An 18,177-nucleotide genomic window follows, 5' to 3' on the forward strand; every position below is an offset into this window, starting at 1 on the left:
TTCACGTGCCAACGAGCCAACTCCCAATAAAAGGTGGTAACGACGAAGTTTACAGGACAAGAACCCTATCCGTACACACCAAGTACCGCCTCTTCGGTCAGTTATCAGTATCTCGCTATTTAGCCAACAGCCATCTCCCGACGACGGGCCCTTGATTCCATTGTGCGAAATTGGTAATTTTCGCAACTGGACACAAAAGCCCGTCGTCTATCACTTTCGAAAGCGGGAATTTTCGAGGTCAGCGCGTGGATAAAAGATTGGATCGTCTCAACACGAACTTCTGCCTCGCAAACAAAGAGATTCGTTTAAAGCACCCATAAAAATGTCGTTTATCGTTAATCGATTAAACTGTGCACAGTGAGCTCGATTAAAGACTAAAATCGGTTAACGATTAAGATTAATCGAATAAAAATTTTAATCGACCTCCCTACACCGTACCTCTAGCCCGTGCGATCTGGAAGGGGGTCGAGGTTAGGTTTGTAAACGCGAAGTCTTTCTTGGATACTTGAACTCAGAAATTTTGTCTGTCGTCTGTCGGTCATGTGATTCAGCCACCTGGCCAAAGTTTAAGCACTTGCTGAACGCCCAGCCATATTGAACTAGTAGCATGCGTTCATAGTTGTGACATTGTCGATCAAAAGCAAATATTACGCATATCTGAGGCGCAACATCAATACGTAAGTATTAGGTGGGTGTGTTCTTTACTAGAAAATATATAGATACGTAATTCGAAAGACCCAGTGTTTCTTAGGCTGCACTGAAAATGCGACGCTATGCACGAAAAAGCCCTCTGCCGACTAGAGTGCCTCGATCGATGTTCTCCTCGCCCACCCCTCCGTAAAGTGGATACATCCTTTGACTGAGCCGTTCGCCAAACCAAGGAGGTCATTTTCACGCCGAGCGTGCGTGTCGACTACCGCCGCGTTGTAGCCACGTGGCGGTAGTCTCCGGTGGCCTCCTTACGCGTCGAGATGTCCGTTTCCACGTGCGGCCTTGTGGTATTGCCGTGAATCTTCTGCCATTAACAGATCAGCCGGAGTCAAAGTGCATGGTGCGCCGTCTTCCGACTCAATAAATGTGAAAGGTCTTGAATTGACGACGGCTTCAACTTCTGCAATCACCGTCATAAGTTCTTCGGAATCGAGGGAGGCTCGTCGGAGAATCTTGCGAAGCGGTGTCTTCACAGTTCTTACCAGCCGCTCCCACCATCCCACCCCACCATGGAGCGTGGGCACAATAAACTTCCATTTGATGCCTTTACTGCTCAGTGTCCGGCGACATCATCTTGTAACGGCATGCTGCAAAGCTTTCGCAAATCCCCTGACGTTTTCTTAAAGGCCCTCGCATTGTCTGAATAAACTTGGGAAGACCTCTTCTGGCACAGAATCGACGTAAGGCCATCAGAATGCCTCAGATGTCATGCTGGACACAAGTTCTAGGTGGATCGCTCTTGAAGCTGCACATGTGAATAGAGAGATGTAGTTTTTCGCCTCTCCTAACGGCGTCTTCACGAAAAGAGGTCCCACGAAATCCCTCCAACCACTTCAAATGCGGCGCTGGTGTCACCCTATGTTTCGCGAGAGGAGCTATTGGAGCGTCCTGGTGGAACGGTATAACGTTTGCACAAGTAACATTCCCTGGTCACTTTCTTCACCAGGCTTCGTGCTTTGCACACCCAGAAGCGCTCTCGTACTGAGTCAGGGTATCACGCACAACCTCCGTGCAGCACTTCGCAGTGGGCTCGGATTACAAGTAGCCTTGAAAAGTGATGGTCGCTTGTCAATATAATTGGTGTGCTTGACACCTTCAGGAGATTCCATCCGCATTAAGCGCCCTCCAACCCGAAGTATCCGATCTTCATCCGGGAATGGGTTGAGGCCTGCGATGGGTGATGTTATGTCGAAAGAACGCTCTTCTGCGATAGCTTTGATTTCTGCGCTGAAAAATGCGTCCTGTACGTGTCGAATCCAGTACTGCTCCGTACTCGATAGCTCCTCTGCCGTGAGGGGACCAATTTCTTTATCGCTGCCATGATGTTTGCAGCGATTGACGAACCTCTGCACCCATGCTGTAACTCTCAACAGCTTGTCAACTCTGCTGTAACGCTCCACTTCAAGTAGCGGAAGCGAGACGTGAGTGGTAAGGGACACTTGAACGTCGACCCTTTCACAATAAGCAAGTTTGTCGTTATCCGCTGTTTCTACTGGTTGTGATGCCCACAGGTTCTCAGGTTCCTGAAGCCAGCGATGTCCATGCCACCACGATATGCTCGTAGCTACCTGGTCTAAAGATACGCCTCGTGTCAACAGGTCTGCCGGATTGTCACTACCAGGGCAATACTTCCAAGCGGAAGGCTCGGTTCGCCCTTGTATCTCAGTGACTCTGTTGCGAACGAACTGTTTCCACTTCTGTGCATCGCCTTTAAGCCATGATAACGTTATTGTCGAATCCGTCCACATCGTGTAGCGTAGCTGAAAGCCCGTAAGTGCGCTGGATATGAAGCTCAGCAACCTTGCACCAATCAATGCTCCTAGAAGTTCTAAACAAGGCCAAGTTACCGTCTTGATAGGAGCAACACGTGACTTTGCGATTAGTAAGTGAGGTCGTCTGCTCTTTCAGACACGATGTAGACCGCTGCGCCGTATGCTAACGGACTTGCATCGCAAAAACGTGCAGTTCTAGTTCGTGGGGCAGCTTCCCTCCGTTGCTGTTGATGTAGCGCGGTACCCTAATAACTGAAGCTTTGTCAACTGGTTCACCCAGTCCTGCCATTCTTCTCGTAAATCTTGAGGCAAACACTCGTCCCAGTTGATTTCCGCGGGTCCAGATTTTCTGAAACAGTATTCGTACAGACACCGTGTATGGCGCGATGAATCCCCTCGGGTTCGAACACTCTTGACGCTGCTTGCAGAACAAACCTTTTCGTGTCTGATTTTGCTTTAATAAAAGCAAGAAGATTTGCCATTGAGAAGCTGAATTCATCGCTCTGGGAACTCCAGGCAATCCAAGTACTTTTACTGAAGCTTCATGAAGTACCACCATATCTTGGCTGGTTTGATCGGTGCTCGCCTTCCAACAGGTCATAAGCTCTCTGGAGTTTGTCGTCCACTTGCGAAGGTTCATGCCTGCAGAGAGCATGAGCTGTTGCGCCTCTTTACAAAACTTGGCAGCTTCGTCGTCCGTATCAGCTCCTGTGACTAAGTCGTCGACGTAGAACGATTAGCCCCAAGGTCTTCGCGGTCGAGGCCATACTTGGTGGCGCTCTTCTTATGTGATGAAGAATGGTTTGCCGTCAGCAGAAATGGGCTGCATGTCGCTCCAAAGGTACTCTGGTCATCCTCCATTCCTGTACTGCTTCTGCAGGAACTCAGCAACATCGCCTTCTTCGAACCACAGAAATCGAAAGGCATCTCTGTCCTCTTCTTTTATAGAAATCTGAAGAAAGGCCTTCTCAATATCTGCCGTTATGGCGATGGGGTGCGTTCTAAAGCGTAACAATATCTTTACGAGGTCCTGGTACAAGTTGTCGCCCTTCTCTAAGCACTCGTTGAGCGACTTGCATCCTCGTGCCCTTGACGACGCGTCGAAAACGACTCGCACCTTTGTTGTGAGCGCTTGTTCCCGGATCACTTCTTTATGTGGCATGTAGTAAACCTTCGCCGGATTCGAGGTTTTTCCTTTACTACTTCTGCATGTCCGGCTAGTAGGTAGTCGCGGATCGTGGCGTCGTAAGTTTGCAGAAGACCATCTTTGCTGGATAATCGGCTCAAAGTTTCTTTAGTCTGGTAGTGGCGACTTCCTTGTTGTCACATAGTTCAAACCCAGTTTTCCAGGGCAATGACACTTCGTATCTGTCTCCTCGCATTTCTATTGTTTCCTCGAAGTGTTGCATAGTGAGCTCATCTCAATTTCCTGTTTCCGGTATCAGATATGCCTATACTCTCTAGTTCCCAAAATGACCGGATTAGCTCTTCACCAACCTCCACTTGAGTCTTCAACACGCATACCATGACTCGGGAGTCAACTGCCTTTGACGACCAGTGGTCGGTGCTCCCTTGGAATGTCCATCCGAACTTTGAGTTCATGGCAATGAGATTTTCCTCGCTTTTAGGTGTGTGAATTTCACCTGTCATCACCGTTCACATCTGGTCAGAGCCAATCAGCACACTTATTCCGCTTTCTTGCTCAATGGATGAGTGGAGCAGCTCATCGGCGATATCGTGTCCGATTTTCTTGAATTCTGCGACGAACACAGAAGTCATCGTGCTGTCTGAGATATCTTGGCAAATGTGGGGTATCTCGATGGCTCTCAGTGCGACTTCCACGTCGGAATGTTGACTTCGGAGGTGAATTAACTCTACGATGCGGAGCCTTTTCGGTGTACAACTGCTGACGTTAGCGAAAGTGTTGATTGCTATAGTAGCAAAGACAAGACACTTCAACTTCAAACGCCTTGAAAGTGCTTCGGTTACGAATGTGCGTTCACTTCCTCCATCGAACACGCCTCTGACATAGCGACACGGATAATCGGTCACTGCCCATGCGCGGAAAGTTTGTAGGAGCACACAGGTCAGAGAGTCAACCCTTGCGTTGTTCTTGGTTGTAGCTGCACATACGGTCGTACTGCTCCCTTTGACGTCTCCCCGCGCTCTTCGGCTCAGTTTCTCTGGGTCGCACATACTGGATGCATGACGACCTCCGCAGCTCGAGCATGCAATTCTACGCCTGCAATCCCTTGCTCGGTGACCTTTACAGGTGCATCGAAAGCACCGCATTTCGGCGGAGAGAAGCTTCTTCTTCTCTGATAGCGGTAGGTCTCTACGGCAGGACTCCGTCAAATGCTGCGTAGATTTGCAGAAGGTGCAGCCCGTATCCGAAGATGGTTTTGAAGCTTGGTTGTGAAGCACCGATGACGTTGGGGTCGCGCTGTGAAAGTGACGGCTCTTGTCTCTAGGATAGGCCACCTCATCGCATCCTTTCTGTTCCCCATAGTCACTTTTTTCGAGGCTCTCCAGTTCAATAGAGACGTAGTGAAGAAGACGCTCTAGTTCCGTGTCATGCTGAACGTTCTTGTAGCTTTCAGGTTGTGTCGCGCAGTATCGATGATATGCCACGACGATGTCACGTGGCAATGCCCTCAGCAGAATGTCGCACAGCATCGATGAAAAGGACGACTTGCTGATGCCAAGCGCCTCCAGTCCCCGCGTGTTAATGAGCACATGGTCATATAACTTGCGGAGTTTGGCCACTTCGTTGGAAGAACGCACAGGAGTAAGCCTTCGAAGCCTTGAGAAAACTTGGGAAAAACGGCGTTGACGTAGAAGACTGGCTAAAGACATACGAGCGTGTGGGCGTACGTATGCGATGGGACCCAACGCTCATGCTGGCCAATGTGATCTTTTACCTAACAGACACCGCGAAGGTCTGGTATGAAACGCACGAGGAAGAGCTGACAGCTGGGAGAAGCAAAAGCTTTCGGGAGCTATTTGGCAGACCTCTGGGACGTCAGCGCTCCGCCCAAAAAGAGCTCGCGTCTCGCGTTCAGACATGCACCGAATCCTACCTTACGTACATTCAGGACGTGCTTGCTTTGTGCCGCAGGGTGGATTCGCAGATGTCGGAAGCCGATAAGGTTGCCCATGTTATCAAGGGTATAGCAGATGATGCCTTTCACCTGCTTGTATTCAAGAACTCATCTACCGTACAAGACATCATTTCCGAATGCCGGCGCTTTGAGGAAGCCAAGAGCCGCCGTGTTCTCCACCAGTTTACACGCCTACCTAACACGGCTGCTACATCCACCTGCGAAGACCCCCGCCTGCTTCTACGGAAAGTTCCAGTGATGTTGTCCGCATTGTCCGCCGAGAAATCGAAGCCGCTGCTCCGCTCACGTCACCAACCCTAAACTCCGACAACCATCACGCCACCGTCTCCCTCATCCAGTCCGTCGTGCGTCAGGAACTGGCCAACGTCGGCCCTGAACAACATCTGCTCAATTCATCGACCTGAATATGCTCCACCAACTCCACCTGTTGCTGTCACACCGAACCGACGTTTTTCCGCTCCCCCACGTTATCGTAACCCGGCGGAATGGCGCACACCAGACGACCGGCCAATATGCTTCAACTGCGGTCGTGTAGGCCATATTTCTCGTCACTGCCGTTCATGGTCTAACTCGACACCATGTCCTTACTTTCCGTCCCATCGCCTCCCTCCCGGTAATCCACGCTCATCGCCGCAAACACAGCCGCTCATGCCTGACACTTCTTTGCCCACTCGACTCAGCCGCTCACCTTCGCCGCAACGCCGTTTTTCCCGCTCGCCCCCATCTCGTCGATCGCCGTCCCCAAGCTCCTTCCGGCGCTCCTCTCCGGAAAACTGACGGGAGCAGCTCCTAGAGGTGATGCTGCAATCACGACCCGATGCCAAAATCCTCTACTGACCCTGCCCGCACATCGGAACCTTATCAGTGTAGACGTGGACGGTGTACCAGTTACGGCCCTTATTGACACTGGCGCGCACGTGTCTGTTATGAACGCTGACCTCAGAACACGCCTAAAAAAGTTGTTACTCCTGCCCCAAGCCCTGTGGTCCGAACTGCCGATGGTGGAACAGCTGCCGTGATTGGTGTGTGTTCAGCTCGTGTGACCGTCGCCGGACACCACACATCGGTTATGTTTTACGTCCTAGAACATTGCCCTCACGACCTAATTTTGGGACTTGATTTCTTGTCGGAACACTCGGCCTTGATAGACTGTTCTGCCGGCGTTGTGCAACTCGCTCTACCTACTGCTGTTGACCCTCCCGGTTGCCCTCCAAGCCGGCTCTGTTCCGCAGACCACCTTCGCCTTCCTCCACGGACAGTTACTTACGTCGGCGTCTCACCTGTAACCACCTGTACCCGACGGTGACTATATAGTGTCTCCAAATCTTGAAGTCCTGCTTTCGCAAAACGTTGCGTTTCCGCACACTCTCGTATACTATAACGGACAACACCTCCTGTCTACCGCTAGTGAATTTTGGCCTATGTCCACAAGTTCTCCCTCGTGGCATTTCACTTGCGGAAATCATGCCGGCGGCCGACTGCCACATTTCAACTCTGAGTTACGACAGAGATTCGTGTGCAGAGAAACCTTCCCCTACTACTCCATCAGAACAAGGTGCCTTAACTCAGATGATTGCACCCGATTTACCTACCCAACATGCTGATGAACCGCGCGCTCTCCTTGCGTCCTTTTGGGACATCTTCGACCTTGGCGACCGCCCTCTCAGACAAACGTCAGTTGTTAAACATCGGATTGACACAGGCGATGCGAGACCAATCATCGGCGACCCTACCGCGTCTCCCATACTGAGCGACAAATCATCCAAAAAGAAGTCGACAAAATGCTTTCTCGGAATATCATCGAGCCTTCCAGCAGTCCATGGGCGTCTCCTGTTGTACTTGTTAAGAAGAAGGACAACAGTTGGCGATTTTGCGTTGATTATCGGCATTTGAACAAGATCACAAAGAAGGACGTCTATCCTCTGCCACGCATTGACGACGCCCTGGATTGCCTTCACGGTGCACAATATTTTTCTTCAATCGACCTTCGCTCCGGGTACTGGCAAATTGCCGTTGGCGAGATGGACCGTGAGAAGACGGCCTTTATCACTCCCGACGGCCTTTACCAGTTTAAAGTGATGCCGTTCGGTTTGTGCAATGCGCCCGCCACGTTTGAACGTATGATGGATGCCCTGTTGCATGGCTTCAAGTGGTCCATCTGCCTCTGCTACCTGGATGACGTAATCGTTTTTTCTCCATCCTTTGTGACGCACCTTGAAAGGCTATCGAAGATCTTATCTGTCTTCCGTAAGGCGGGCCTGCAGCTAAATTCGGCCAAGTGCCACTTCGGCCGTCGTGAAATTTCTGTGCTCGGGCATCTCGTTGATTCCTTCGGTGTTCGCCCTGATCAAGATAAAATCCGGGCTGTGAAAGATTTTCCTGTGCCAACTTGTTCCAAAGACGTTCGCAGTTTCTTCGGCCTCTGTTCTTACTTCCGTCGTTTTGTCAAAAACTTTGCCGACGTCGCGCGCCCTCTCACTCAGCTCCTCAAGAAAGACGCTGCCTTCGTCTGGGGTCCTGAGCAAGCGGATGCGTTCTCCAATCTGGTACAACTGCTTACCTCTCCACCTATTCTCGCCCACTTTGACGTATCAGCTCCAACAGAAGTCCGTACCGATGCAAGCGGTCATGGCATCGGTGCAGTCCTGGCCCAGACACAACAAGGTCGGGAACGCGTTGTTGCCTATGCCAGCCGCCTTCTTTCTGCTGCTGAGCGCAAGTACTCCATTACTGAGCGCGAATGTCTGGCGCTCGTTTGGGCAGTCGGAAAATTTCGCCCTATTTGTACGGCCGGCCATTCACAGTCATCACTGATCACCATGCCTTGTGTTGGCTTTCGTCCCTGAAAGACCCTTCAGGCCGCCTTGGTCGTTGGGCTCTGTGCCTCCAAGAATTCGACTACTCAGTTGTCTACAAAACCGGCCGCTTGCACCAAGATGCCGACTGTTTGTCCCGATATCCTGTTGACCCCCCAGACAGTTCTACGGCCAACCTTTCTACCAACGTTTTCTCTCTGTCCGCTTTTCACGACATTGGAATCGAGCAACGGCGGGACACCTTCTTGCACGATATCATCCAAAGGCTAACATCCGCGACGCCCGACCCTTCCCTCATAATGTTTGAGCTTCATGATGATGTATTGTACCGTTGCAACATGCGTCCTGACGGCCCCGACAGACTACTCGTCGTTCCTCCTCACCTGCGTCAGACTGTTCTCGCCCAGCTTCACGATATGCCGACAGCCGGTCACCTCGGCGTTTCACGAACCTATGACAGAGTTCGCCGGCGCTTCTTCTGGCCTGGGCTGTACCGCGACGTCTCCCGTTATATTGCTGCCTGTGATCTTTGTCAAAGACGGAAAACACCTACTACCCATCCTGCCGGACGCCTTCAGCCGCTCGACATACCATCAGAGCCATTCTACCGTGTGGGTGTTGATCTCCTTGGCCCTTTTATTACGTCCACTGCGGGCAATAGGTGGATTGCAGTAGCAACTGATTATGCAACCCGATACGCGATCAAACGGGCTCTTCCAACTAGCTGTGCAACTGACGTTGCCGACTTTCTCCTCGAGGACGTCATCCTACACCACGGCGCCCCTCGGCAGCTCCTCACCGACCGAGGCAGCTACTTCCTTTCGAAAGTGGTTGATGACCTCCTACGCTCATGCGCCACCAAACACAAGCTTTCAACTGCTTATCATCCGCAAACCAACGGCCTAACCGAGCGCCTCAATCGAACTCTTACTGACATGCTATCCATGTATGTCTCCGCTGATCATCGCGACTGGGACACTACGTTACCGTTTGTCACCATTGCCTATAATTCTTCTCGACACGATACCGCTGGGTTCTCTCCATTTTTCCTTTTGTTCGGCCGCGACCCTACGCTACCTTTCGACACACTCCTGCCGTCCAAACTGAGTTGTACGTCGGAGTACGCTCGGGAGGCAATAACGAAGGCCCAAGAGGCGCGCGAAGTTGCTCGACGCCGACTAGCGGACTCGCAGGAAAACCAGAGGCGTGTATATGACGCCCACCATCGTGACGTCCACTACGCGCCCGGCAGTCTGGTTCTGCTTTGGTCCCCCACGCGCCGCCTGGGACTTTCCGAGAAGTTACTCCCACGCTATTCAGGCCCTTACCGCATCTTACGCCAGGTGACCGACGTCACTACGAAATCGCCCCTAGTGACCCCACCGTCGTTCACCCTCACACTGACGTAGTTCATGTTACGCGGCTCAAGCCCTACCACTCGACTGCCTCCTGATGAGCACCGGGTCGGTGCTTCAGCCGCCGGGAAATAATGTAACGTGCTGAAAAGGACAACGAAGAAGACAAGGAAGACGACGACGTTGACAGACCCTGCAAGCTGGGTGCCATCTTGCCAGCCGCTGAGTTTATTCCCTGTATATATATTGTAAATACATTCTCCCCGTAACAATACTCCTGCTCCAAGCGCTTTTTGTCGCCGAAACGTCTTTTCAGGATGTCTAACGCGTCTTCGTAGCATGCTTCGGTGGTAGGAAGCCCCGCTATAGCTGCCGCTGCGTCTCCTTTCAAGAACAGCCTCAGGTAGTTAAATTTGTCGCTAGTTAAAAGATTGCCGTTCTGGTTGATGACCTGATCGAATTGCTCCCAGAACTCGTTCCACTTGCACAAGTCACCAGCGAACGGATTAATTGTCAGCTTCGGTAACTTGGCTCCTGGCCTATCAGCAGGTCCAATAGCCGCCGGCACGTCGCGAACTTCGATGGGCGCTGACACTGCAGATGTCTCGCTATGCTGGCGGCGTTTGCTCTGGCGCTCGGCTAAGATGCGGGTCGCGTTGTCCTTATATTCAATTACAGTAGCGTACTCCGCCCTCGAATGCCTCGTCACTTATGTGGCTCTCCATCTCATCATTAATCTTCTTCAGCTCCTCGTTATTGCTCGTCAGCCTCTCATAAATCGAGTCGATTTGTTGTAATGTCGCGTCATCACGCTCAAGTAAGGCACTTGCCTCTTGAATGAGCTTGGTGTTCTGGGCCCTTCGCGTGGTCCTCTTCGTCTTGAGCCTGTCCATAGCGATCAGCTGACCTGTTGGCCTCCGTAGTTCGCGGCTGTTGTTCCAGTCGGTAGCCACCAGCGATGTCCCTTGACGGTAGCTCCCGGCTGTCGCCTCCCGGGTTTCGGCACCAAATGTAAAATATGTGGCACAAAAACCAGCCGACGCGGACTTACAAGCTCAAACAGACGTTTATTAGCGTCCGCATGAGCCCAGAACGTAAAGATGGCTCCTTCGTCCTGGTAGAACGAGCCCAGGCGCATGCTGTTTTTCTTCTTCTTCTTGTGGGATGAGCGCAGGAAATTCATCACAAGGTTCTGCGGCCGAAGTTGGCAGTATGCTATTAGGAACACGAAGAAGCTGTGGAAAAACTGGTAATTTCAAACTCCACGAGGCTGAGGCTGCGGTGTGCACCTGCGTCAAGTCGCGGCGAAGGGAGCTAATAGGCAATGCAAGCAAGACATGTGCAGAGTGAGCCTGCAGTGAACTTTGAAATAGTGTGCTGGTGTACTGGGCACAACTGACACATTTTTGTTTCTCTTTGTGATGTATATACTGTTTTTTTTTTCGCTTGTCAAGTAGAGCCGGAGAGAGATATGGCTAACTTACGTGTTGAAATTTCTTAAATTGTCATTTTGCTAGCTTATTATCTTTTGCCTCAGGAGTTCTGCCTAATACGTGTGACAATTAAATGATAATAGATAACAAAGATATGCAATTGGATCAAAATATACTGACAGCAATCACGCATTCATTGGTCATCTATTAATTGGTTACCTTTACTGTCGACATTTCCTCAAGTAACGTTATCATCATTGCTGCACAATGAGTGTTTTGAACCAGCACAGCTTCGCCGACCAAATCTTCCTGTAGAGCGGAAATTCCAAGTAATAATGGTGATTCGAACCTCAATTAACCATCGCTCTACACTAAAACCATAGCAACGCGTTATTTTACACCCGCAGAGCAAGATCAACCGGTGTCAAACGACGCCGTTCTCGTTTTAATGTAAATAAACTATCACGCCAACAAGCGTTCACAGGGCGTTGAAAGGTGGTTTCAGCCAGCAGCACATCATCGCGTGAAGCGGCGAATTTCATAGTGCTGTTGGAAGTGGAAGATGGAAGCTGTGATGAAAAAAATCCGTAAACAGGGGGTGGGTGCTCAAGCCAACGTTTCGACAAGTGGACTTGTCTTCTTCAAGGCTGGAACTGATTTCCTTAGCTATCGTGTGTATATGCCTCGTGCCTTCTCCAAAAGAAGGGAGAAGGAGTAGGGAGGGGGGGGGGGGGGAGAGGCCGCGGCGACGACTGGGTGAGTCATAAGGAACGCAGAAAAAAGAAAAAAAAGGAACAAAAAGTTGGGGGCGGGAGGATTTACGTTTCGCTGAATGATTGTCAGTGGAAGCATGTGGCATTTTAACAATAGTAGGTTCGAAATGCCTAGAAGGGATTAACTCTCATTCGTTTTCGTTGTGTATGTACCCTACCGAATAGATTCAAGAGCCCCCTTAGAAACGTTAATGCCTACTGGCTGGAATGTATTGAACTGGTGAATAAGGTATGACTCTGTATATTTTCTGTCTCTAGGCTTCCCAAGCAACGCTTAGCGGCGCTGCTGGATGGATGGATGGATGCTATGAGCGTCCCCTTTATAACGGGGCGGTGACATGTCTGCCACCATGCTCGAAGAAAAAAGAAAAAAAAGAAAAAAACTTCCTTGTTTCATGCTGGCCTAATACCTTGTCTACATTGATTAAATCTATCTTATTATACCAAAAAAATTAATAAATTCACGGTATATTAAGATAGATTTAATCAATGTAGACAAGGTATTAGGCCAGCATGAAACAAGGAAGTTTTTTTCTTTTTTTTTTGTAGCACGATGGTGGTGAGGCGCAACATCCAGACGTAACATCCAGACGCAACATCCAGGCGCTGCTCTTGACAGGCAGCGCCATCTCTGGCAGAAAAAGAGAAACTGGGGTGTTAGCAGCGCGCGTTTTCCCTTCTCTCCACCGCGTTGCTGCTCGCTTCTGTGCACGTCCAGAGCTCTCGCGGTGCACTTGCGCCGCCTCACAATGTACCGCTTGCAGTGCGGCTTCAAAAGGATTTTCAAGCTTGACTGGCACTTCCGAAAAGCGAACTTGATAAAATGAGAAAGCCTCGTCAATCACGTTAACGGTGAAGAGCAGACGATCGACAACAACGACGCCCAACTCAAAGCGAAATGCATTTCCCAAGTCGCGATTACACCGCGCAGGACGTATACCTCGAGGTAAGTCTCATTCTGTCATGTTAAAGATAATAATAGTCCACATGCACTCCGAAATGAAGCCGTATGTCGATGTTTTGCGGCGTGGACTACGAATCATATGATTGTTGTTTTGATATGGCATGCTTACACTAGCAGCCGCGTACTTTCGTGAACAAACATTTGCGGCGTGCGAAAAAAAATATTATTACGACCATGGCACGGCTTCCTCAGAAGGTTAGAGTCAAGTCTTCCGTGCCGCTGGAGAATCACCCGCCGATTAAGACGCGAGGCAGCAAGCTGAGCTTTAACCACTGTGAAGCAAGATGAACTGCTCGCCTCGTTTTTTCGGCTCTCGCGTCATGCTTGCAGTCTCTTTTATGATATCGACTTGACAGGCGTATAAAACCTGTTGCGTGAAACGCGGCTAGAAAATCGCACAAATCAGAAAGTGGTTACTTCAAGGTTGCAATTGCAAAGCATGTATTAAGTGCCAGTTATATTTAGCGGCTTAAATATATATCACTCTAATAAAATGACAAAAACAAAGCAAACCTGCAGAACGATGTCAAAGCTTGCTGCAAATGCACAGGCGTCCGTTCCGGCGTGATAAAGCAGCCTTCCCGACGCGTGAAATGCAGGCGCTGTACTTCTGACGATGTGCCTAGTTCAGTTAAATTCAACCAAATTTAACGGTATAACGCGAATGTGAACGTTCAACAACGACGGGTAGGTTTCACGAACACGGGAAATCAAAACACAAAGTTGCTTCACCTACAACCGTAACTGGACTTTAACAGTACGAGAAGACAGCGAGTAATCATTAATGTAGTCGATGCGTGCATGCGCCGCGTTACTTACCGATTCAGGTAGTCGGAACGAACGAAAGCGATGAACTCAGACAGCCAAAATAGAAGGCGAGACAGCGCTGTCAGATATCCACGCTTGCCACCTTTATTTCTCGTACGACACGCCCGGGAAACGATTCAGTTTAACACGTGAGTCGTGTACCTTGGTGTTGTCTGCACTGTTGTGGCTGGCCGGTAAACCGCAATACTTCGGACCACGCTTGCGCTTCCGCGGGGGCGCTTCTGCCATCGCGGAAATGCGCAGCTTCGCACAGCAAGCCTCTCGGTTCAACGTACCCAGCTGACGGCCCCCCAGTTACCCGCACCGAGAGAAGAACGGGTGCGCACGTGCGCTACCATGGCGCTACCGCTACCGGGAAACGGGCTGAGTCGGCCGCGCAGAAGATTCAGAGCTTTCCAACAGAGCCGCAGCGCGGCTGGCGCGGCGCTGTCGTCGCGCCGCAAACTTGAGCTTGGGTTCCCTCTTGGGGACCGGAAGTTTGACTGAAGTATGTAAAGTTTGAGATCTATGCAAAGTTCGATATGACATATATAATATCCTCCATAAGTATTACCCAATAACCAGCGTATTACCGTATTATCCAGCGCCTGCGTGCTTTTACTCACGTGTACATACGATGCGCGGGACACCGAAAATGACAGTAACGGCGAAAACCTGCCGAGAGTGTCGATGTAATTGCTATCGCAATAATTTTTTTTTAATCGGAGACGCGTTGGCAGCAGCAAGGCGAATACAGACAGCGAAAGCGTCAGGCAGCGAATACAGACAGCGAAAACGTCACAGTCTAGAGTCGCTCACGCCGGAGAAACGAGCGGACAAGCGTCCACAGCAGAAACACGAATGCAGCTTCGCTGGTAATCCGTCCCCATCTCAAAGTCGTAGCCCCACAAAATTTTAATCAGAAATGGCGCGCCATGAGATAGAGCTTGCATGGGCTTTTCGCAAGGAGCACTTCAATTCTTCCATTTGACCCGACCCCCTGCCTTCCGTAATTAGAAATTCAATTATTCAGTACCCTTATTTATGGCTGTAACTGATGCACCTAACCATCTTAATAAGTTTGACACACCAGAAAATGTAATTTTCCTCCTGGGGGATTGAGAGAAGTGAGGGCGAACGAATAAGGGTATATGGACATCCTCAGGTGCAGTGATATACGGTTGCCTTCGTTCCACAGCAAGGCTCCTCCAAAGCCGTCTGAATATTGGAAAAAGGTCATGCACTCTGTATTTTGAGCGTGCCGCCTAATTAGGAGAAAAAGAAGACCGTCGCCAAAAGCATACCCTGAGTGTTTATCGTCTTTTTTTTTATATATATACCACATGTAATCGATACATTCATATATTCAGCAGATTTGTCTATTTAAGAATAACTCATTTTTGATAGCCAATCTGTAGCCGTAATTTTAGCACACTCAAATACCATTATTCTTGACCCCTACACACCCATGGGCACGTGTCATATAATCAAGGCTCATCATCACCATTGCGCGTGCCTTGTGGAATGAGCCAGTCTCCTTTTAATGCGACAAACAAACATCAGCACCAAGTCAGGACGCTCTTCACAGCCATCCCCAACGTAAGTAAAGGTGTGCAAATGCATCGCAAAAAAAAAAAGCAAAGAGGGCCATTTATTGTTAGCTGTCTTATGAAGCGTTAGGAGCTCAACAGCCGTCACAGACGCGAACGTATTTGTGGCCCGCTACCTCTACGCCTGGTACACGATATTAGCGTCGTGGCCGACGAATTCGGTCTTGTGTACGGGCGCCTTCGGGACGACACATGGCTCGTTTCGATGTATGAAGTCGTGTTCCGTAAAAGACGCTTAACTAAGAATAACAAATAATATGGAGCAGGACACTTGCAATATCTAAACTTCTCTGCTAAATATTATGTTTTGTTACCCATCCTTTCGCCTTTCGTTTGGCTCTGACTAGCAGCGTAATGGAGTGTGTCATCATGACGATGCTTGAACAGGACCTGCGGAACAGGCGGCTTGTGGTGCACTATCAACGCGAAGAGAAGCACAAGTGCGCGTACGTCTGATCTTCGTTTCCGACGGTCGACTGTCGGCGGAGAGTCCGCACACCGCAGGCAATGTACCCAGCTCGGAGGAGGACGTCCAGACGTGCTGCCAACAGGAGGAACAGCGGCTTCGCTCCTGCCAACAGAGATAGACGCAATGGGTCCCGCTATGCTGCCAAGTGAAAGGGGAATCCTCCCGTCACACATCTTTTACCACCATATCCGGGCAACATCATGGTCCACCGTGTACCTGTTCCAGAGGTATGGGCCCCGAAGTCATCTGCTTCTTCTCTAGTTCGTGACGTTGTGAAGATGATTGCAGTAACGTGCTGCATGGAATGACGGCATAAGCTTTCTTCGAAGTAGTGTACATCAACACTGTTTCTACCGCAGGGCATGAACTGCCCGAGGCCCGCACCCAATGGAAGGGGAGTTTTGCAGCTGTACCGAGTTCTGCCGCAGTCGGGCCAAACCATGGTCCTCACGTCAGCTTTTCCAGGGGTACGTACTTCGACGTTTTTCTCCTTATTACGTAGTGGACGTCGTCGCCTATAGCTCTTGCAGTGCCCGTCTATATAGGGCCACCAAGAGACGCTGTTTGCGAAGAAGAATTGTACAGCATGATGAAGTGCTTCTTTCGATTGCAGCAGGGTGCATGTCCAGTGGCCAGTGGCGGAGGTGCTCAGCAGCAATTCGACTTTTCGGTGCCGCCACCACGCACCGGTTTGCCGCAGCCGCCTAATGCCGCTGTTCTGCAGGCCCCTAACGTCGTTTTGCCGCATCCATCTAATGCTGCATTGCTGCAGCCACCCAGCCCCATTTTAACACAGCCAGCCAACGCCACTTTGCTTCGACCACCCAACGCTGTTCCGCTGCAGTCATCTGACACCGTTTCTCTGCAGCCACCCAACGCCATGGAAAGAAGTTCAGCTGTTCCAGAGGTACGCTCAACACTGTTACCTCCACATTCCGTTTGTATGATGGCGCGCAAGTTGTTTTAGTGCACCGCTAGCCACCACGCCACGTTTCCTGCAAAGCAACGTTCCTCATGAATCTGCACTGCGTCGCAATTCTGTACTTGTCGTCGTCTCCTCTTCGCATCAGTGCGCAGCAGAGCCATTTACTCTGTTTAAGGCTGCATTTCACTCGTCAATCTTCAACTGCGCTGTAGAATCGTACTCAGAACCAGGGAACGTCACACAGGTCTTCATATATTCTATATGGATTTTTGCGCGTCGATCCTGTGAGACGCAACTCTTTGAAGTGATCACTGACCTACACCACTCTATTCATCATTACATGATGTTGATGATATATTTGTCGATTTTGCGAAGCCTTCGACAAGGTTCCTCACTTGCGCCTAATACAAGCTTAAATGCCTCAACATCAAATATGAGAATATTAAGTGATCACCGATTTTTTAACTAGCCGCTACCAATCAGTTTTTGTAAATGATCCCTTTGCTCTACCGTGTTATGAAATCTGGTGTCCGCAGGGCTCCGTGCTCTGACCCCTCCTGTTTTTAATTTATTAATGATATTGCAAGGGGTGTGTCTACAGTGGATTATTTGCTTGAGTTGCGTAATTTATAGAGAAAATACTAGCTATGGATGCTTGCTACTACAATCGGATTTAGACAAACTCGGTGCATGGTGTGAAGACGGGCAAATGGAAAATTAACGTCACCAAGACCAAAGCCATTCGATTCTCGAAAAACCTAACCCTGCATCATCCAACTACACGTTAAACAATACGTCCTTAGTCTCAGCATGCTCTATCAAGTACTTGGGCGTTCATTTGTCATCTGATTTGACATGGAACACCCATATAGACGCCATTGTTAGCAAAGCATCTAGAACACTTGGCTTCGTTCGGCGAAACTTAAGTTTAGCGAATACCACCACTAACTTCTCGCTTACATCACCTGGTACGTTCGAAAATCGAAACGCATCACTAATCTGGAACCCGCATCAGGCATACCTCATTCATAAATTGGAATCACTACAAAATAAAGCTGCTCGACTCATCACCAAAAACTACCTGCGAACATCAAGTGTAACAGAAATTAAATCTTCAATTGATCTTGTTCCCCTGGAAAAACGCAGGCTGGTCACGCTTCTTTCATTTTTCCATAAGATTTATCACAATCCATCATCACGCGCTGCTTTTCATATCAAACAAGCCCATCGCGTATCCTCGCGGCTTGATCATCAGTTAAAGTCGAGCACGTCTTCGCCCGTACCAATCTTTTCTTTTACTCCCGCTACTACTGCCATCCGTTACTGGAATCAGCTTCCTGCTGACATTGCAGCTATTACTAATCATAATGCATTCGTTAATGGTCTAAAATGTACTTTGGAGCTTAAATTTTGGCATGTC

General features: G+C 49.7%; 1 protein-coding gene across 1 annotated transcript; it reads right to left on the reverse strand.

Moving 5' to 3' along the window:
• Nucleotides 1–3,333: 3,333 nt before the first annotated feature.
• LOC119386346 (uncharacterized) lies at nucleotides 3,334–3,645 on the reverse strand. Its single transcript, XM_037653667.1, has one exon. It carries the CDS (start codon nucleotides 3,643–3,645, stop codon nucleotides 3,334–3,336), a length of 312 nt encoding a protein of 103 aa, XP_037509595.1.
• Nucleotides 3,646–18,177: the final 14,532 nt, after the last annotated feature.

This window comes from Rhipicephalus sanguineus, chromosome 3 (genome assembly GCF_013339695.2).
Source record: "Rhipicephalus sanguineus isolate Rsan-2018 chromosome 3, BIME_Rsan_1.4, whole genome shotgun sequence".
Lineage (NCBI taxonomy): Eukaryota > Metazoa > Arthropoda > Arachnida > Ixodida > Ixodidae > Rhipicephalus > Rhipicephalus sanguineus.

Bases quoted from the DNA above. Each gene is read 5' to 3' on its own strand.
- LOC119386346 (XM_037653667.1), bottom strand. From the start codon at position 3,645: ATGCCACATAAAGAAGTGATCCGGGAACAAGCGCTCACAACAAAGGTG.